Below are 20,881 nucleotides of genomic sequence, written 5' to 3' on the forward strand. Positions count from 1 at the left end.
ACATTAAAAGGATAAACAATTTAAAAATGGGCAAAAGACATGGATAGACACTTTACCCAAGCACAAGAAAAAAAAGCACAAGAAAAGATGCTCAACATCAGTAGCTATTAGGGAAATGCAAATCAAAACCACAATAAGCTATCATCTCACACCTACTAGAATGGCTGCTATTAAACAAAAGGAAACTACAAGTGTTGGAGAGGACATGGAGAAGTTGGAACACTCATTCACTGCTGGTGGGAACTGAAATGGTGCAGCCGCCGTGGAAGACAGTTTGGTGGTTCCTCAGGAAGCTAAGTGTAGAATTACCATGTGACCCAACAATCTACTAGGGACATGTCCAGATGAACTGTAAGCAGGGAAGTGAACAGACACTTGGACACCAATGTTCATAGCGGCGTTATTCACAATTGCCAAGAGATGGAAACAGCCCAAGTGTCCATCAACCAACAAATGAATAAACAAAACGTGGTATATACAAATGACGGAATATTACACAGCTGTAAGAAGGAATGAAGTCCTGAAGCATGTGACAACATTGATGAACCTTGAGGACATTATGTTGAGTGAAATAAGCCAGATACAAAATGGCAAATATTGTTATGATCTCACTGATAGGAACTAATTACAATGAGCAAACTCTGAGAGTTATAATCTAGAGTATAGGTTACCAGGAGATAGAAAGAGGGTAGAAAATGAGCAGATGAGGCTTAATCTGTAAAAAATGTTTAATAAGGCTGATTGTTAACCGTTCAGAAATGGATACCACAACCCTGTGTGATGGTAGCACAATTCTCTAAGTGTAACTAATGAAGCTGAGGGTAAGTGTGGTTGAAAGGGTTGGTCTCATGTGTGTCACTAGAAGGGAAGCTGGAGGGTAAAACCTGGGACTGTGTAACTTAGCAAAGCCTGGAGTGGACGCTGGCGGTGATTAATTGTACAAATAGAGGAAAGTTCTTCCATGAACTAGAAGAAACATGTGACTATTACAAGGTGTTGATAACCGGGTGGTATGAGGGAAAAAATACAATTAACGCAAACAGAACTACAGTTAACAGTGACATTGTAATATTCTTTCATCAATTATAAGAGGTCTTATACCAAAGCTAAACATCATTGGGGGGGTATAAGAGGTATGGGATTTTTTTTTTCTGAAGAAATGAGAATGTTCTCATATTGGCTGTGGTGGTGAATGTGTAACTATGTGATTATATCAAGAGCCACTGATCACACACTTTGAATGGATTGTATGATGTGGGAATAAAATTTAAAAAAAATAACGAAACGAAACAAAACAAAACAAGTTATTATGTGAGAGAACCATGTAATGGTTAGGTAAGAATTTCCTGTCTGTTGATGTGTACCTGCCTACCAGACTCTTAATTACCTAATAAAAATAATGTTTTGATTTTCAAAATTGATAAATAAATGAACGAAACCCACCAGACAGTTCTGCCACTTCCTGCGTGCCCCGCCTCGGGGTCCACCGAGGCCAGCGTGTGTCCACCCGCCTTCCTCCCGCTGGCGCTGAGCTTTCCGGGCCCGGGTGCCCTGCGCCCCATCCTACTGTCCAGCCGGGCCCCTGGCTCCCTCCAGGCCCCACCGTGCAGGTCGGGGTCTGGGAGCTGTGGGCGAAGGCTGGGTCCCCGAGACCCTGCGACGGGTCCGGCCACATCCCGGGAGGCGAGGTGAGGCCTCGGGTTCCCTAACGGAAATGACCGACAGGTCCTCCCCGTTTGGCATCAATATTTAATTTTTAACTTTAATGTGCAAATAAATAGAAAAGGAGGGACTGCATTCAGAACAGCTGCAGAGAGGGTGCGAGCCCCGGGACAGAGGCCCCTCGACGGCAGAGGGAGTGCTCCAAGACGCATGCAGGAAGGCTGGGCCGGAAATCCGCACACAAGCTCCCTTCTCACAAACAAGGGTGCTTACGGAGTGCCCAGAGGACACCCCGAAAGACCCGGGCGACGAGGCCCTGGACGGGACCTTGCAGGCCAGAATCAAGGGCATTACGAGCCTCGAGTTCCACAGGAAACTTCTAGAAACCGTGAGTTTGGCACAGCTCTGCTGCGGGAGGGACTGGGAGGCTGTGGCCGAGCAGAGGGGAGCCGTGTAGCTCCCGTGGGGGCCACCAGGCTGGCGGGAGACAGTCCAGGGGGCCTCTGTGTGTGGCACGCATGTCTACAGGGGCCCCCAGCCCCAGCCGCTTGGGGTTCTTGGCACAGAAAGCCTTGGATGCCCCCGCAGGCTGGTTGCCTCAGCCCCCGAGGCAGCTGCACAAATGGGGGTGCTGGGGTACACGAAGTCCAGGAAGAGAACGTTTGCCTCTAAGAGGCTGTGGGGTTCACCTGTGCAGACGCCACCCCACCCCCCAGTGGGCGTGTGTGCAAGGGCAACGCATGTGTGCTTTGGCACCTCTCCTACAGAGCGCCGGGCAGATTCCGGGCACTTCTGCAGGGCCCGGCAGGCCAGCTGCTGGGGAGACAGAGCTGAGCCCACCACTCCCAGTGTGGAGCCCATGGTCAGCTCATGTGTCGTCGAGGACCCCAGGCCCCGCCCGGCGTGGTGGACGCCTGTCCCAGCAGGTCAGTCCGGGGCTAGACATCGCTAGGTCCCCCAAGTCAGACTCTCTGGCCCACTGGGCTCCCCCCCGAGCAGATCCCGCAGGTCCTGGTCCCCTGTCCAGTAGCAAGTCCTGGGACCCCCAGCTGCCCTGACCCGTCTTCCCCAGGCTGGGCCAGGGGCTGCCCACGGAGATGGGGGTAGGGGGTCTCGGGTCTGCCCAGGCGAGAGGCCGGGGGGAGTGGCATGGGGATGCCAGGGGCCAAGCTCTCCCCCGGGCTGCTGCCCCGTCCGCCCGTGGCCAGGCGGGGTCAGAGTGAGGGAGTGAGGGGGGCAGGCAGGGCGCGGGGGGCCGAGGGGTCAGGGGTCAGGGCGAGGCGGGCCGGCGGCTGTACTGCACGTGGTAGCGGGTCACGGGGAAGCCATGCACGTGCGCCGTCTCGCAGAGCGTCTGGCAGGGCACCATGTCCTCGTCCTCCTCGCCCATCAGCCAGTCCTGCACCAGGCTGGCCGCCTCCCCCGTCACGTGCTGCTCCAGCCAGCGGCCGTGCCACTCCTCGAAGTGCTGGTGGTGCCGCAGCAGGACCAGGGGCTGCACCTGCAGGGCGGGGGTGTCAGGTGGAGCCGGGGGTGCAGGGGGGGCCCGGGGCGTGGCTGGGCAGGGCGGGCACCTGCTTGGCCCGGCAGAGGGTCCCGCGGCGGTACATGTAGTCCTCGGAGTTGACGATGAACACCATCTTGTGGGAGCCGAGCTTGAAGCGGCAGTCCACATTGCAGGCACTCTCCACCCCGACCAGCCGCTTCCAGCAGCCCCGGGCCTCGCCCCGCAGAGCCCGCACCTGCTCGCACTGCCACCTGCGGAACTTCCTCAGGTTCCTGGCCGGAGGGAGGACGCGGCTGCAGGGGTGCTCAGGCTCCCCCGTCGGCGGCCCCTCCCAGCCCCTGGGCGCCCGGGGACACCTGCTCACCTCTGCAGAAACACCGGCTTGAGCAGGAAGCCCTCGGTCGGGGGGCTCGGCGCACCCTGGGTGCCCACGTACTGCTCCATGTAGTCAGCCAGGTGCTGGGGGCAGAGCATGTGTGAGCCCCGGGCCCTCGCTCGCTGCGATCCCACCAGCCCACTCGGGGCGATGGGACTCAGGGCCTCGCGGGGTCGTGGCCCCCAGAGTGGACGGGGGCAGACCTGCCAGGGACCCAGCCCCAGGATGGCCATGGCACAGATGGCCGCCGAGACACAGCTGGGCGGGGGGCGGGGAACGACACCTGGTCACAGCACCAGGTCCCCGGGGAGCTGCAGCTCGTGCCGAGGTGGACGGGGCCCAACATCAACCACCCTGCCAGGTCCCCATTTGGTAAGTGCACCACATTCGGGTTTGAGGACACCGGAACAAAAGGAGAGCGGGGTGCAGGGGACAGGGTCCCACACAGAGGTAAGTGGGGTGTAGGGGACAGGGTCCCACGTGGAGGGGAGCAGGCCGCAGGAGGATGGAGTGTGGGGTGCAGAGAGCAGGGTCCCACACAGAGGAAAGCAGGGTGCAGGGCATGGGACCCCCCCATGGGGGAGAACGGGGTACAGGGCCCCCCGCGGAGGAGCGGGGTGCTGCGGGGCCCAACCTGGACCTCCACGGGGTCCTCCGTCTGGGCCTCCTCCGTGTCCAGGAGCTCGATGGTCATGATCACCTGCCGTTTGCGCTGCAGGAACATCACCTGGGCCGGGCGGGGCGCAGGCAGCCTGAGTCCAGGGGGCAGCCCCGGGCCCCCAGCTCCCACCCCGGGGGCTCCTCCTCGGACACCCGCTGGCGGCTCAGTCCCTGTCCAGGCCAGGCCCGACTCCAGAGCCCGAGCGCCGGGCCCCCGTCGTGGCCGCGTGGCCTCCGCGGAAGGCAGCTCCCACCCCACCCGGCGCAGCCGCCCGCTCACCTTGAAGCAGTTCTCGTCGGCCATGCACCGCTCCGCCTTCCACTGGTAGCTCGTCTCCCGGGCGGCGCGCACGCAGCGGGAGGCCAGGTTCCCGCCGGCGGCCCCGCGCTGCTGCTCGCTCAGGTAGAGCTCCACCACCTTCAGACAGATGTCGTCGCTCACGAGGTGGTGCAGCTGTGGGCGAGGGTGAGGAGGATGGGTGCCCGCCCAGCACGGCCCACCCAGAGGAGGGGGCAAGCCGGGAACACCTCAGGACAGAGAGGCCCCTGAGTGAGGGTAAAGGGATCCCAGCCGGGCCACACAGGGTGACCTCAGTGCTGGGTGCAAATCAAGTCAAACCAACCCAAACCAACCCAACCCAACCAACCCAGCTCAACCGAACCTAAACCAAGCCAACCCAAATTAACCCAACGCAACTCAATTCAACCAAAACCAACCCTACCCACTTCAACCAATTCCACATAAACCAACTCAACACAACTTGCACCAACCCAATCCAACCTAAACCATCCCAATTCAAGCCTAACCTAACCCAACCCAAACTAAACCAACCCAACTAATTCAATCCAACCAACCCAATCCAACCAATCCAATCTAACCAGCCCAACCCCACCAAACCAATCCAACTTAACCAACCCAATTAACCCAATTCAACTCAATCTAAACCAAACCAATTCAAATCCAACTCAACCTAAACCAACCCAACCCACACTAAGCCAATCCAACAAATCCAACACAACTAACCCAACTCAACCTAAACCAACCCAACCAAACCTAAACCAACCCAACCCAACCCAACCCAGACTAACCCAAACCAACCAATCCAATGCAACCCAACCCAACTCAACCTCAACCAACTCAACCCAATCCAACCTAAACCAACCCAACCCAACCTAACTCAACCCACCCTAATCTAACCCAAACCAAAACTACCCAAACCACACAAGCAACCCTCCCTGTAAGTGTGAAACACACAGAACACACAGCAGAGGAAATATGCCAAAACGGTGGTAATGATCTAAAAGTGGTGTAATTCCAGGTGGCTATTTTTCCCTAAATGAACAACTACAAACACACTTCAACTCTTTTCTTGCCTTTGAGTTTACAAAGAAATGAGTTAACAGGACAGTGGGGCCCTGGGGCCTGACCGCGCTGGTGTGACTCAGGCCCACGGCACACACAGGGCTCGGGGCCTTGGCCTCTCCTCACGCAACGGCACTCAGACACGCGGTGATGGGGAGGTGAGGAACATGGCCGACCCCAAGCCCGGCTGTGCCCGCCGGCTGCTGGCAGTACCCCTGGACACCGCAGCTTCCGCTAAGGCTGACGCACTTGCCCCACGCTCGCCCAGGTGCAGCACTAAGATGGGCGCAGCCGCCATCAAGAGCTGGGGGTTGCTGTTCCTAACAGCCCAAACTGGGCAGCACCCATGCCCGCCCATGGGAGACAGATGCGCCAATGGCAGACCCTCCCAGGCCCGAGCAGGAAAGGAATGTCACAGAGGAACGGTCGGTGGACACTGCCCAGCACGCTGCAGGCTCCCATGTATGCACCACACACAGCCAGGAAAGCTCACTCAGGGTGTCGGCAGCCAGGGCAGTGGGCACACGCGGTGGTGTGGGGATGGGCACGAGGGGCTTCTGGGGCTGGCTGCACGGGTGGGTCTGGTTGTGCTGCCAAGTTCTGTGTGTGTGTCTCTCTTCAGTAGGTGTTTAAAAAGTAGGAGGAAACGGCTTTCCTAGGATGCCTCAGAGGCTGTATTGGGGTGGGAGAGTAAGGATGTTATATTTTCTCCCCAGCACCTTCTCCGCCTCACGATGAACAGCCTTCCTGGGTAATCAGGAAACACAAGCCAAGTTCAACAACACTAGCTCCAGCAGGCGGCACCGTCAGGAACGAAACGGGAGCACACCCCAGGTGGGAGCCCTGGCCCACGAGCCGGACCATGCCCCAGGTTTGGGGGCTCTGCTCTTTACCCTTAGTTAGTGGATTTCCTGGGCTGACTTTACCCGGACCAGTTTTCTGTGACCATAACCCCACTGCGACCAGCCCCTCAGTTCCCTGGAGAAGTGAGTTAAGGTTTTTATCACGTCATCAAACTACCTCTCAAGAAAGGCCTGTTGCTTGACTTTTTTGTAAACCTACAACTTCTCTGATAAGAACAGAAAGGTTTGTTCTCAGGGACCCAAACAGAAATGTGTACACCAACATCTGCAGCAGCGGTATTCACGGCAGCAGAAAAGCCCGGCATCCATCGAGATGACTGGAGATGGGGGCTGCCGGGGGCTGCGGGAGGGGACAGGGAGGGGCTGCCAATGGGGAAGTGTGGAGGTTTGGAGCCACACGGACCCCAGGAAGACCCACTCTTAGAGCTCATGTGAGACTGTGGTGTGACCCCACCTAAGGGGGCCTTTGGATGAGGCACCTTCAGTTGCAGTGAAGCCCGGCCTGATCAGCAGGGTCTCCACCTACGACTGGAGCCTTTATAAGAGAAGGAAACCCAGACAGACGGAGGGAGAGAAGCTGAAATCCACGGAACCCAGAAGAGAAGGAGAGGCCGGGGGACACTGCTGTGAGCCAGAGGAGCCAGGGCCAGGGATGGCTGCCGGCCCCAAGAGCAGTTACGGGGAGAAAGCAGCACCGTGCTGTGGGCCTTCTCCCAGACTCAAAACTAAGACCCAGTCAATTTCCATTGTTTATTCCGAACCACGTCATGGTATCTGAGCAGCTAGGGAAGTAACAGGTGGGTGTCTCCTCAGGCTGGCAAGAGTATTCTGGAACTAGATGGAGATGGTGGTTGCACAATATTGTGAGTGTACTGAATGCCACCGAATTGCTCATTTTGAAATGGATATTTTTGTTATATGAATTTTACATCAAGTAAAAAAAAGACTCACTAAACTGGACTGTAGGATAGAGATCAGGGAGGCGCACCTTGGCCCCGCCCATAGCAAGCCCCCCACCATAACCCCTCCCCCCACAGGCCCACCCACCCAGGCCCTGCCCACACCGCAGCCCCACCCATGCAGGCCCCGCCCCCACCTGCCGGGCGATGTTCTGCACCAGCTTGTCCATGGTGAAGCCGATGTAGGCGTGGATGGTGAACATCTCGCGCAGGGTGTCCTCGTACTGCGTGGGGTCCACGCTGCCCTCCAGCAGGCTGCGCACCATGTCCAGGAAGGCCGGGTAGTACTCCTCCAGCTCCACCTCGCCTGCGGGAGCCACCCATGAGCCCCACGCACCGAAGCCCGGGCCCTCGGCTCGACGGGAAGATGCCGGGGAGCGCTGCCGACAGCCAGGGCGCTGGCTCAGGTTTCCCGGAGCAGATTCTGCCCCTGAACTGCACCCCTCCCCGTTCCCAGGGCTCCCTGGGACTGCGGAACCTGCCAGCCACCAGCCTGCCCACCTCCCCTGAGAGGGGCTGGCTTGGGCTTGCTCTTGCTGGAAACCCACCACCATGGGAGCCAAGCTTGACTGAAAATGAGAGCCACTCGTGCACGCACACACGTGCACACGCACGCTGCACCCCGTCGGCGGCTCCTCTGCAGAGCCCATCGGGCAGTGCCGCCCTCACAGCTTACTCGGCTGCCTCAGTCGCAGCTCCAAGGCCGGGTCGCTGCCCTTCTCCCGCCGGCCGTCGCACAGCAGCTTCTCGCGCTCCTTCTCGCAGCGGTGCTCCAGCAGCTGCTTCTGCGCCTGCCGGTAGATCCTCAGCAGCCGGGAGCACAGGGTCTGGTGCAGGCGCAGGAAGAAGTACCAGTTGTTGTTGGCAAAGAACAGGCGGTAGACGTCGTCGGGCGGCTTGGGCTGCGGCTCGGGCACGGGGCCATCCCCGGGGGCGCCCTGGTCCTCCCGGGGGCTGCCCTGCGCCCCAGGCACTGGCCTCTTCCGCTCGCCGGACCCCACGCCCGGCCGGGGGCTCTCGCGGCCCTCGTCGGCGGACTCCCCGGAGGCGCCCGGCTCCAGGTGCTGGGAGAAGAAGAGGCCGGGCACGAACTGGCGGAGCAGCTGCTGGATGGTGCCCTGGTCCTCCTTCTGGATGGCCGGCTGCCGCGCCACGTAGAAGCTGATGAGTGCCGCCGCGTCCTCCAGGATCTGCCGGTCCTCGTAGACGAAGATGAGGTGCGGCTCGCTGCCCGGGGCGCTGCGGCCCTCCGAGTGCTGCTCCTGGTGCTGGGGCACAGGGCATGGACGCCCGTGTGAGGCTTCTGGAGACTTCTCGGAGGCCTCACGCAGCCACAACCGCTGCCCCTTCCGCTCGCGATCACACGCACAGGCCGCAGACTCACGCACCCTCAGGCACAGCCGCACTCACTCTCACTGGTTTATACACACCATCGGTGCACACACGCATGCTTGTACGCTCACTGGTACATACGTACATGCCTGCACACTCCCACACATCTTACACTAACATTCACACGTGCACACTCCCACACATGCTTAGACTCACGTTCACACACACACTTGTGTGCACACTTGTGTACGTGTGCACAATGCACATGCTGACATGCAAATACATGTGCACACACATGGGTACATGCATGCTCATACTCGCACTCACACGTGCGTATGCTCACACTCTGACACACCTGTGCACTCCTACACAGATGCTTACATACATTCACACGCTCATGCACGTGCACACGTACACTCACGCTGGTACATGGACATGCAGTGTATACACACAGGCTGACACATTTTATGCACAGGCTCACATGCTTACATTCATGCACACACTTGCATGTGTACTCACACTGGTACACACACACTTACACATGCTTACACAATTTTGTGCATACATAGGCTCAGTCACATGCTTACACTCATGAACACATGCTCACACACATTCACACACACACACGTACAAAATGCTCATACCCACACATTCACATGCTCTCATGTTTGCACCTGCACACATATCAAGACACACTCATGCACACACATGCTTGCACACAGACATGCTTACATCTACGTACTCACACACGCACCCCTCTGCCAACCCTCCACTGGGGGCAACCCTCCCGGGGAGCCCCACCTCATCGTAAACACTCTCGATCTCATTGAGCAGACTCTTGGAGCGGAGGGCCTTGGTGTCGTTCTGCTTGAAGTTCACGGCCTGGTGGTCCAGGGACTTGAGGTAGGCCTTCTCGTACTGCTCCCGCCAGACCTTGTTGAAGCCCTGCTGGGCCTCGCGCCACTCCTCCTCCTTGGCTTTCAGCCTGCGGGGCAGGGGGGTCTCAGCACAGCCCGGCACAGGGCAGGCGGCCCCCCAAAGCCTCAACTGCATGTTTAAAACACAGGAACAGCTCCCATCCGCTGTCGGGCCCTGAGCCAAGGAGGGAGGAGGGAGGCAGCCAGTGGCCCCGCAGCGCCGACACGGGGGCGTGGGGGCTTCTCAAACCTCACTGCCTCTAAGCCCCTCGCTGACCTGGCCCTGCAGCCATACGTGAGCCCCCGACGGAAGGGGCCGTGGCTGTCCCGCTTGGCGCTGGTACCTGCCTGCAGCCTGGCAGATGTAAGGGAGAGTCACGCTGTGAACCCCCTCTGGGTTTTACACAAGTGCAGGGAAGGAGCTGGTGACGTCCCAGCCAGAGGGACCCAGCTCAGTGCTGAGCCCTCCTGGGGTTTGGGGGTTCGGGGGGCTTGTTTTGACTCGATTTCTACCACAAAGAACGATCTGCCTCACGTTTTTAAGTCAATACGTGAGCACGCGCAGAGGAGAAGGCCCTAGAAGGACACGGAACCATGCGCAGTGGTCTCCTCCAGGGGCGGACATGGGCGACGAGAGGGGCTGGGTGGGGAAGAAGGCGGCCGCGGCCCTGGCACCCCCGCCCGTCGGCCCGCACCTCTTCAGGACCACGGGCACAGCGGTGCCAGGGTTCTTCTTGAGGCTCTCGACGATCTCCGGGGCCTTGTCGCCGTAGATGCGGCAGATGGCACGCCGCTGGATCACCTCCGACGTGCCCCCCAGGCAGTCGTCCAGCCGGAACTTCTCCTGGTCTTCCGGAGACATCCGCGACAGCTTCTTCTGCACGCTCTCCAGAACCCGGATGGTGGCCAGGTTGGTCTCGAGGACGACGTCCAGCTACAGGGGCGAAGGCCACAGGGGCCGGCTGTCAGAGGTGAGGGGGCTGGTATCCGGCGGATCTGCCCGACAGCAGGAAAGAACAGCCCGGAAACACCGCGGGACCCAGAGCCCCCCAGGGCGTGGCGCTGAGCAGGGAAAGCCAGGCCCGAAGGCTACGCAGGTGGAACCCCACCCCCAGGGGATCCCTGAGCAGTGGGCGGGGTTAAGGAGGGGTGGGGGTGGGGCTTAAAAGGGCAGCATGGGGGTCCGCAAAGGGGGTTACACTGTCTTGACTGTGGGGCTGGGTGTGCAAGGCCCCACAGGTGCTGAGAGCACTAAATGCACACGCTCATGCACACACCATATGCCCACAAATGCACACACATACACACACGGACACACCCTCATGCCACACTCCCACACTCGCATGCAGGCACACGCAGCCACACACGCACTCATCTGCTCACACACATGCAAACACATGTATAGTCATCAGCCTCACACAGTCGCACACACACACAAACATGCTCAGAAATGCACACATGGAAACGTGGACACACCCCCGTGCTCACACTTGCATGTACACTCACACGTACACTCATGCTCACATGCACACTCATGCAAACTCATGCTCCGAAATGCACACATGCAAACACACGTGGGCACACCCTCATGCACCCAATGGACACACATAAGGTCGTGCACTCACATGCTCAAACACACAAGCATGCACATGAACACGTGCTCATGCACACACACATACACACACAAGAATACAAGTACAACTAGGGAAACCCAACACAACGTGTGCACGGCCTCCCCGGCAGGGGCTTTGCAAGATGCTCCCACCAGGTGCGATGAGGCGAGGGGATGTGGGGCCCCTCTGTCACTCCCTCCCCTGCCTGCGAATCCATGACCAGCTCCACCAAAATTCCAATTTTAAAAAACGTAAATACATGGAAAGAAAACAAAGGCACTGTCACATGGCTGCCCCACAGGCCAGCAAGGAGCGGCAGAGGCCAGAGCTTTCTGGAACTTCCCCTGCTGTAACACGCTGGAGTCCATTACTCAAAAGAAGAAGGAAAACAGACTTTTCTCCAAAGGAGATGCACAGACAGCCGACAAGCACTAGAAAAGCTGCTCAACATCATCAGCCATCAGGGAAACACAAACTAAGACCAGAGACACCAGCTTACACCCACCAGGACGGCTGTGTGTGTGTGTGTGTGTGTGTGTGTGTGTGTGTGTGTGTGTGTGTGTGTCGGTGGATGTGTGTACAAAACAGCAGAAGCACTGGTGAGGATGCAGAGAAACTGGAATCCTTGTGACCTGCTGGTGGGACGTGACACGTGCGGCCGCTGAGGAAAACAGTTTGGCGGCTCCCCAGAAACTGCCACACAGAAACATGTAGAAACACCAGGTGACGTGGCACTTCCACGCCCAGGTATAAGCCCCAAAGAACTGAAAACAGAGGCCTGGTCAGATCCTGGTACCCCAAGGCCCATCACAGCTTAGTCACAGCAGCCAAAAGGTGGCAACCACCCAAGTGTCCATCAACAGACGGTGGAGAAACAGAACGATGGAATACTACCCTGCACTAAAAAGGAACCAGGCCATGGTCCACGTCACAAGGCGGACAACTCGTGAAGACGTGGTGCCGAGTGAAAGAGGCCAGACACGAAGGATAGACATTGTCTGATTCCACTGAAGGGAAATATGTAGAACAGGCAAATCCAGAGACTGAAAGCAGATCAGAGGTAACGGGCTGGGGAGGGGAACGGGGAGCGGCTGCTCAGCGGGCAGGGTTTCTGCTTGGGAGGATGAGAATGTTCTGGCGATGGACGGCGGTGACGGGAGCACGACACTGCCAGTGTGACCTGTGCCCCTGAACTGACCACGAAGGCGCACGGAAGGGGTTGGGAGCCCGGACGGGGGGTCTGAAGCCCTGCGGAGATGGGTGGGGTGTGGCGAGGGGCGAGAGGGGAACGAGCACACCACAGAGGGAGAGGGCAGGCTGAAGAGGCTGAGGGGGAGCCCAGGCCGGCCGGGGAGGAGACCACGGCCCCCACAGCCCCCCACAGCCCCCCAGCGACCCGGCCAGGCCTCTGCGGCTGGGAGCGGCCCCGACGCACCTCAAAACGCTCGTCCTCACAGCGGTGTAGCTGCTCCTCGTACGGCGTCTTCTTGGAGCTGACGAAGGTGGAGTCTTCTGACCAGGATGGGAAGGACACCCAGGTGTCGTTCAGCACCTGGCAGGTGGGGGCATCATCAGCGCACAGGCCACCCGCCTGCATCGCCACCGGTGGCGGGCACGTCACCCCAATCTTACAGGTGACGACTTCACACAAGTACCTAACATGAGGTTTGAGTGGCTTTTAAGGGATAACATTATTTGGCTGAGCGCATTAGACTCTTTCAGGGGTCACCAAACTCTGGGCCCAGTAATAAACATTTTAGTCTTTGTGGCTGGCGGGTCACGGCTGCAGCAACTTCACGCTGTCCCTGAGGTGCACACAGCCACTGACGGTACATCCACAAACGGGCACGACTGCGTGCTGCTAAGACTTCACTGACAAAAAATGTGGGGGGCCGGATCTGGCCCGCAGGCCGTCTGCAGTGTGGACCCCAGCAGCACTCCTGAGCTCTGGAAACGGAGGCCCATCTTCCCACTGACATGACAAAGCCTATTCAAGGGGAAAGCCAACCAAGCACCCAGAGGTCAGAGCACACGGACGGAGCCGGCCTCCGCAGAGCTAAATCTAAATGTGACCTGACGGAGTAACGAGGTGAACTCCAGCACAGGAGGACTCTGAGGCTCGCCACCGCTGAGCAGGGGTCAAAACCACTGTCCCCACCGAGGCTTTTATCTGCCATGTTCCTTCACAGGCTACTGTTTACTACCGGGGAGGAGAAGCCCCTGTTGTCATCTGTAGCACAGAGAGCACGGGTGGAGGGGGTTTTCCCTTTTTAGTTCTCAGGGGTGACAACACACCAGCTGACAAAACCCCAAACACCCCAGAGGACGTGGGGGACCCTTCTGGGGCGCAGTCAGGTGAGTGGGTCAGGCAGAAGATGCCCCACCCCTCAGAGCCCGCACCCAAAACAGATGGAGCCCCGCCCTCGGCCCGCCTCCCTGCAGGTAGAGTCACGCCCTCTGCCCACCTCCCTGCAGGTAGAGCCCCGCCCCCAGCCCACCCCCCACACAGATGGAGCCCCACCCTGAGCCCACCCCTGCAGGTGGAGCCCCGCCCCTGGCCCACCTCCCTGCAGGTGTAGTCACACCCCCTGCCCACCTCCCTGCAGGTAGAGCCCCTCCCTCTGAGCCCACCCCTGCAGGTGGAGCCCCGCCCCCAGCCCACCTCCCTGCAGGTGTAGTCACACCCCCTGCCCACCTCCCTGCAGGTGGAGCCCCGCCCCCAGCCTGCCTCCCTGCAGGTGGAGTCACGCCCCCAGCCCACCTCCCTGCAGGTAGAGCCCCTCCCTCTGAGCCCACCCCTGCAGGTAGAGCCCCGCCCCCAGCCTGCCTCCCCGCAGGTGCAGCCCCACCCTCTGCCCACTTCCCTGCAGGTGCAGCCCTGCCCCCTGCCCACCTCCTTGCAGATGGCCGTCCGCCCGCTGCACCGGGGCTGCTGGTAGGTCTTGGGGAGTGCGCGGTAGCTGGAGCCGACGCGCTTGCAGGAGGCGTAGTCGATCTCGCGGCCAAGCCCCTCTCCTGAGCGCTCGCTCACGGGCGGGGCGAACGACAGCTCCTTCACCCCCAGGAAGGACTTGAACTGTGCAAAGAGCTCTGGGAATTTCCTTCAAAAACCAAGACAGGCAGTGAGTCGGCATCCTGGGGCCTTCCGAGGGAGACCTGCAGGCACCGGGGCCACAAACGGTCGGGGTTCCACTTCGGGAGGTGGGACAGGAGTGGAGCAATGCATCAGATTAAGGGCCCCTCAAGGCCCTGTTATTCCCACTGTCTGTCATTGGCCAAGCTCGCCACCCACGGGAAGGCCTCGGAACACTGCCAAGACCTGGAGCTGCCCATGGGGCTCCGGAAGGCAGTGGCAAGATCCTGGGGTCAGCAAGCGACAGCCCGTGGCTGCACCTGCCCACGGCTGCACCTGCCCGCACCTGGTTTTGTCAGGTGTGCCTGGCACCCAGTCTTGCCCACTCGCTGGTGGGGCGTCTGCAGCAGCTTTCGCGTGAAAACTGCGAGCTGGGGAGGGGCGGCAGTGCCCACCTGTTGGGCCAAGCTGAGACGCCAACCACCTGCTCGGCCAGCATCATGAGGGGGACCCATTCCTGGGAGACCCTCGGAGAACAAACCTCCCGACTTGGACATGGAGCCACCACAAATGCCCTTGACCCCCCGGTGACTGGACTCGTGGTGGAATAACACGGAGCCCTGCGGCGACGGTGACCTCGGGGTCCCGCAGGGGGCGGCAGGGGGATGGGTGCCGGGCTCTGGGTTCCCTCTCACAACTGAACGTGAGCCCACAATGATCTCGAGGAAACTTCCACCGAGACGCAGAACCCGAGAAAGTGGATCTCAGTTTCCAACGACCAAGACTTCGCCAGCCGCGGAAGGGGGCAGGGCCGGCCGGGAGCCCCGGAGCAGGGGCCGCTCACCCGAGGAAGGGGCTGACCAGCTGCAGCAGCTCCGAGCCGGACACCAGCTCCTGGTTGAAGAGGGCGATGCAGCGCAGGAAGTTCTCGTACACCTCCTGGCTCTTCAGGACCCGGCGCACCTGGGGGGCAGGTCAGAGGTCGCAGGGTCACCGTGTGCGGCCGACACGCCGGCTCAGGCCTGGGAGCAAGCAGGCCTCCCGCAGCCGGCCGTGGCGTCGAGGGCACTGCCCGTCACCATCTCGCTTGCTGTGGCCACGGAACCTGGGTGGGAGCCCCCCGCCTCAGGGAAAGGGGGTGCCAGGCCGCACGCAGCCGCCGGGCCCCGGGGGGCATCCCTGCACCACCCCGTGCCCTGCACACCCCCTGCCGGTCACTCACGCCCCACTCACCTTGTCGAAGAAGGAGAACTCCTGCAGGGAGCCGTACCTGCCCACGGCCGCGATGGACAGGTCCTTGGTGCCGCGGAGTTTCATTTTCTTCTGTGGAGAGACAGTCCATGGGGTGATGTTCTGCGCCCCGGGGAGGGTAGGTTTCAGGTGCCACCCTGGCCCGGCCACAGCCCCTGGGCCAAGCGGTGCCGAGAGGGCGGTTTGTAGACGGGGTCGGCACCCACAGGCAGTGACCGCAGTGAACGAGCTGCCCTCGGCAACGTGGGGCCTGGTCCCGTCAGCTGGCGGCCACAGGAGCGCCGAGGGCAGCTTCCCAGAGAGCAGGCAGCTCATCCTGCCCGGAGCCAGCGGCATCGCCCCCATCCTGCGGACTTCAGAGCCCCGGCTCCCGCCAACCTCCCAGTGTCTGTGCCCAGACGCCCCGTCAGCCGTGTCTCTCCAAGAAGGCTGACTTCCGATGCCGCGTCCATGGGCGAGCAGGTGGGCAGGTGGGCAGGCAGCCCCTGTCCCTCTCTCACCTCCGTGCTGGGCTCTCCCAAAGGAAAAGGGCCAAGAGGCCCCAGATGGGGTGGGGGGGCAGGTCCTCCCAGCTGGTGCCCCCAGGACCCCTGCGTGGCTGTGCGGTGCCCCCAGGAAAGGGCGAAGGTCACATCACCCCTCCCGCCAACTGGGACCCGAGTTTCGGCAGCCTGGGGCTTGGGTAACAGGCAGGGGCCTCTGTGGTTGGAACTGAGGGGGACCGTGAGCCCCGGGCCTGTGATGTGAGGGTGCCCCCGCCCAGTCCACCCTGTGGCATTGGGGGAAATGGAGAAGTGCAGACTTCCCTTCTCCGTTGAGACATTTGTCTCGAAGCTGCATTCAGATCTGACTGTGGCTGAGCAAACACCCAGGGCACAACAGATGCCACCGAGCAGCCCTAAAAGCAGCGTCACAGAGCGTGGAGCAGGATGGGGCAGGTGTCGGGGACACAGGGCCAGCCCAACGGGGAGCCCCCAGCCTTGTCCAGGTAGCGCAGGCAGCAAAACACATGTGGTCAAGAAGTGAGCAGAGAAGGAGAAAACCCCTCGGCAGCCACCACACCCCGTGGAGGCAGACTAGGTGGGGGACAGGGCAAAGCAGCCACAGCCCAAGGGGAACGCCAGGGTCTGGATCTAACCATTTTGGAGCCCGGGCCTCACGGCAGCAGCCACACACACATGCTGTGCAATCAGCAAGCATATCCCAGATTCCCCTCTGGCGAGACGTGAGGAGGGCTGGACTGTCCTTCAATGCTGACCCCTAGAGCCTCAGGACACGACCCTACGGGGAAGCAGGGTCCTTGGAGATGCAGTTTGGTAAGATGAAGCCAAGGTAGGGTGGGAGGGGGTGGACCCTCACCCGACACGAGGATCTGGACACAGACAAAGGCAAGGCAGCCGGGTGACAAGGGGCCGAGACGGAGTGACAGCCACTGGCCAGGGGCCACCAAGCGCTGGAAGACAGGCAGGCAGGAGCCCCCCACCCAGGTTCAAAGGGAACGCGGCCCCGCTGAGCCTCCGGCCTCCAGCCTCTGAGGCAAAAACCTTCTGTAGTTTTAAGCCGCCCTGGCTGTGGTCCTCTGGGACTGACACAAAGGCCTGTGGATGAACTGGCAAAGGACCCCCTTCCGACTGCACAGCAGCGGCCCCATGCGAAGGAGCACGGAGAGGCGAGCGGAACATGAGCTGATCTAAGCCGGGCCCCTTGCGCAGTGACCGACCTGCACGACAGTGCACGGCAGCCCTGCCCGTGAGAGACGTGACAACGAAACTGCTCCAGGGTAGCACACCCTGGCTCGCTGATGCCGCATCACACCGAGAGGACCGGCAAATGGCCACGCAGAGGGGAACAGCTTCCCCAGGTCACATGGCCAGGGACACCAGGCCAGGCTCAGAATGGCACCGGCGGCTGCCCCCAAACATTCCCCCGCCCCCCACGCTGGGCAGGCGGTCACCTTGGCTGGCCCCGACCCGGGGCGGAGCAGCGAGGGCCGCGGGCGCTTCTTGCTGTGTTCCAGGCTTTTCTCGTGCTCGCCCTTCTGGACGCTGTTCATCTCGCACGGCCCATTTCCTGTGAACTGGGGGGCACACACAGGCGGTCAGCAGGGTGTCCCCGATCACCTGCCTCAGGCCAGGACGTGGCAGGGGTCTCCCACTGGGCTGTGCAGCGCAGCTGGGGAGGGAAGGGATTCTGACGGGCAGGTGCCAGACCACACAGCATGGGAACCCCCACAGTGAGCCTGTCTCCCTGTGACAGGGTGCTCGGGACGAGGCGCCAGCCCCGAAGGGCACTCCACACAGGCTGCAGCTGAGCTGGATCCAGGAGAATCCTGGGGATCCAGCTTGCCAACGCCCCACAGAGTAGAGCGGAGGGGTTCAGTTCCATCTGCAAGGGGAAGATGGCGGCCAGGAGGGGCCCAGCCGGCTGCTGCTCCCCCAAGTGACCAGGCAGGTGCTGTCCGCGCCCCAGCCTCCAGGCGCTTCCAGGACTCCAGGCTCCTCCCCACCCCCAGGCTCCGCCCCATCATCCAGGTTCTGCCCCTGCCCCAGGCTCCACCCCATCCTCCAGGCCCCGCCCCACCTCTAGGCTCCGCCCCTGCACCAGGTGGGCTGGAAGGGCAGGTTACAGCCCCCAGCACCTGGGCTCTGAGCTGCCCAAGGGGCGGCTCCTCCTCCCAGTTCAGGCTCCAGCTGGGGTCCACCTAGGGAATCCCTGGGGCCTGTGAGATGGCAGGGACCACAGTGCCGCCTCGATCACACCCAGGGACAGGCCCTGGCCACCAGGGCGATGCCAGGGGCTTTGGTCCCGACAGACTGGAAACAGGCCCAGGGCGGGGAAGGAAAGTCCTGGAAAACGCACGCAAGCCTGCCCCGCCCAGTGCCTCCACAGTGCCAGGGCCCCTCCTGCTGAGAGGCCTCCCTGGCAGCCCTCCTGCCCACGCATCTTTACTCAGAAGCACGACACGAGGACACGAGGACAGACACAGGTCTGGGTGGTCATCAAGGACAAGGAGGGGGGAAAGGCCGACGGCCAGCCCCCAATGAGGCCCTCTGAGGTGACTGCTGGGCCTCGGCCCCTACTTGGCCGGGACACCCCAGCTTGTCGTGTCTGTGGGAGCCACTCTCAGCCCCCACCCACTGCTGGCCGGGCCGTCAGTCCAGAGAAGCGGCTCTGTGAGCTGTGCCCGGCCAGAGGGGCAGGGAGCCCGAGAAGGCCCACGGGCATGGGGGTCCCCCCCTGGCACCCCCTCCCAGTCTGGCGAACCCGGGGCCAACAGGCTGTGCACTCACCAGGGACCGCTTGGCCTCGGGCAGGAACTGGCCAAACTCGGACAGCAGGTCCTCCTGGCCACGGAAGAGGCTGGCCACCTCGGTGAACACCTCCTGCTCGGACATGCCGCGCGGCGGCCGGCCCTTTGTGCTCAGCTGCTCCTTCTGCCGGTTCCGGGGAAAGCGGGGGGAGCCGTGAGCCGAGGGACGGGGCACCCAGAGGGACCCTCACCCTGGGTGGGGGGCCTGAGGGGCGACTCGCGGAACAGATGCCACTGGCTGAGCCCAGGCCACGGGGTTCCCTGGGCCACCTGCCCTGGAGAGCCAGGCCTGTCTGTGTGTGGTTAATTCTGTCCCATAGTGTGGCCAGCGCTGCCACTGAAAGGGCCTGAGCGGGTGTATGAGAGGAGAAGGGGCCGGGGGAGGCTGACGTGGGAAGGGAGACGGCCTGACCTGGAACCTGACAATGTGGGACCAGGTCGGGAGGCCAGGGATGGGTGGGCAGCCCCTACCAGCCGTGGGAGCAAAGCCCGGGCCAGCTCCACACCCCAGGACGCCCCTGCAAGAGAAGTGGCGTGGGGGCACAGACCACAGCCCAAGGCCACAAAGGGAAATTGATGAATCCGCCGGGCCTCAGGACGCAGAGCCCACGGTCTCTCCCCCAGCCGGCCTGGGCACCGTCGGGACGCCAGCTCGTCGGGAAAACTGGCACACATCACGCTCAGTGAGGAAGGAAGATGTCGCCTCCCCCACAGCTCCTGGGATGCTTGAAAGCCAAATAAAAACCGAGCAAGAAACTCTCGGCCCAGAGAATAACCGTGGAGGGTCTGTAAGCCTGTGACACGGCGCTCGAGCTGACCGAGGCCCGGGGACACTCAGGTGGTGCCCTGAGTGTGTTTCCCGTCAGCCCTGTGGTCTGGCCGCCCGCTGCCGCCCAGCGTGGTCACTCATAGGAACACACACTCCGCGGAGGAACGGGACCAGCTGTGTCCTTCCGAGCAAGCAGAATGCGGCAGGGAGCTCCGTGACGGGTGACGGCTGCGGAGAACTGACCCGGGCCAAGCCTGGCACCTGAGTGCCCATGGTTAACCGCGTTTGATCCTGGGGGCCGGGACCACTGGCGAGATTGCCATTTCACAGACAAGAACACGGATGCTCAGCAAGGTGAGGTGGCGGAGCCGAGGCCCAGCTGTCCACTGAGACGGAAGAGCCGTACCTCATGGCCAAAGCCACTCCAAGCTTTCTGGTTCGGGCCGTGCAAGGCTTCTGGAAAGCTGAACCAACATTCTAAAATGGGGACAGTTCATGCAAAGAGTCAGATGTCCAGCTTCCCTTGGAAAAGATCAGTGAAAGAGAGAAACCTTTAGCCAGACTGACACAGAAAGAGAGAGAACGCAAATAACTAAAATCAGGAATGCAAGAGAGAGAACACAAATAACTAAAATCAGGAATGCAAGGAATCACCACCAAATCTAGAGAAATAAAAAGAACTATAAGAGGATACCATGACCAAATGTATGCCAACAGATTAGAAAACCTGGAGGAAATGGACACATTTCCAGAAACATAAATTACCTAACCTGAAGCGAGGATAGAAAACTTGTAACAAGACGTGTAACAAGAGATGAGTCCATCTCAACAACCTCCAAATAAAGAAAAGCCCAGGACCAGATGGTTTACTGAATTCTACCAAACATTTAAAGAAGATTGAACACCAAATCTTTCCAAACTCTTCCAAGAAAGAGAAGGGGAGGAACCACTTCCTAATTCATTCTCAGAAGCCAGTGTTACCCTGACACCAAAGCCAGAGAAAGGGGGCACAAGAAAGGAAAAAGAATACAGATCAATGTCCCCTATGACTGTAGTTGCAAAAATCCTCCACAAAATACTCACAAGGCAAATCCAACAGTATACGGAGAGGATGATACACTGTGACCAGGTGGGATTTCAACCAGGCACAGAAGAGTGGTTCAGGGTAAGAACCACTGTAACACACACACCGCAGTAACAGAATGAAGGACAAGAACCACAGGATC

The 20,881-nt window shown here is 60.4% G+C and overlaps 1 protein-coding gene across 2 annotated transcripts in view; it reads right to left on the reverse strand.

Annotated features, from left to right (window-relative positions):
- Positions 1–1,748: 1,748 nt before the first annotated feature.
- The window catches only part of SIN3B (SIN3 transcription regulator family member B), a 28,072-nt gene continuing 8,939 nt past the window's right edge, over positions 1,749–20,881 (reverse strand). Inside the window, exons 5-19 of one of the 2 annotated variants that reach the window (XM_037818307.1) lie at positions 18,867–19,010; positions 17,531–17,653; positions 15,559–15,645; positions 15,170–15,288; positions 14,146–14,353; positions 12,688–12,804; positions 10,335–10,573; positions 9,524–9,707; positions 8,067–8,658; positions 7,528–7,697; positions 4,486–4,659; positions 4,180–4,272; positions 3,534–3,628; positions 3,237–3,441; positions 1,749–3,163 (exon numbers count right to left, since the gene is read on the reverse strand). In XM_037818307.1, the coding sequence (XP_037674235.1) occupies positions 2,933–3,163; positions 3,237–3,441; positions 3,534–3,628; positions 4,180–4,272; positions 4,486–4,659; positions 7,528–7,697; positions 8,067–8,658; positions 9,524–9,707; positions 10,335–10,573; positions 12,688–12,804; positions 14,146–14,353; positions 15,170–15,288; positions 15,559–15,645; positions 17,531–17,653; positions 18,867–19,010 (2,781 nt within the window). In that variant the 3' untranslated portion in view covers positions 1,749–2,932. Of the gene's footprint in view, positions 3,164–3,236; positions 3,442–3,533; positions 3,629–4,179; positions 4,273–4,485; positions 4,660–7,527; positions 7,698–8,066; positions 8,659–9,523; positions 9,708–10,334; positions 10,574–12,687; positions 12,805–14,145; positions 14,354–15,169; positions 15,289–15,558; positions 15,649–17,530; positions 17,654–18,866; positions 19,011–20,881 lie in introns of both variants that reach the window. The other variant, XM_037818306.1, reaches the window with a different exon arrangement.

The sequence above is a fragment of the Choloepus didactylus genome, chromosome 25 (genome assembly GCF_015220235.1).
Source record: "Choloepus didactylus isolate mChoDid1 chromosome 25, mChoDid1.pri, whole genome shotgun sequence".
NCBI classification, from domain to species: domain Eukaryota; kingdom Metazoa; phylum Chordata; class Mammalia; order Pilosa; family Megalonychidae; genus Choloepus; species Choloepus didactylus.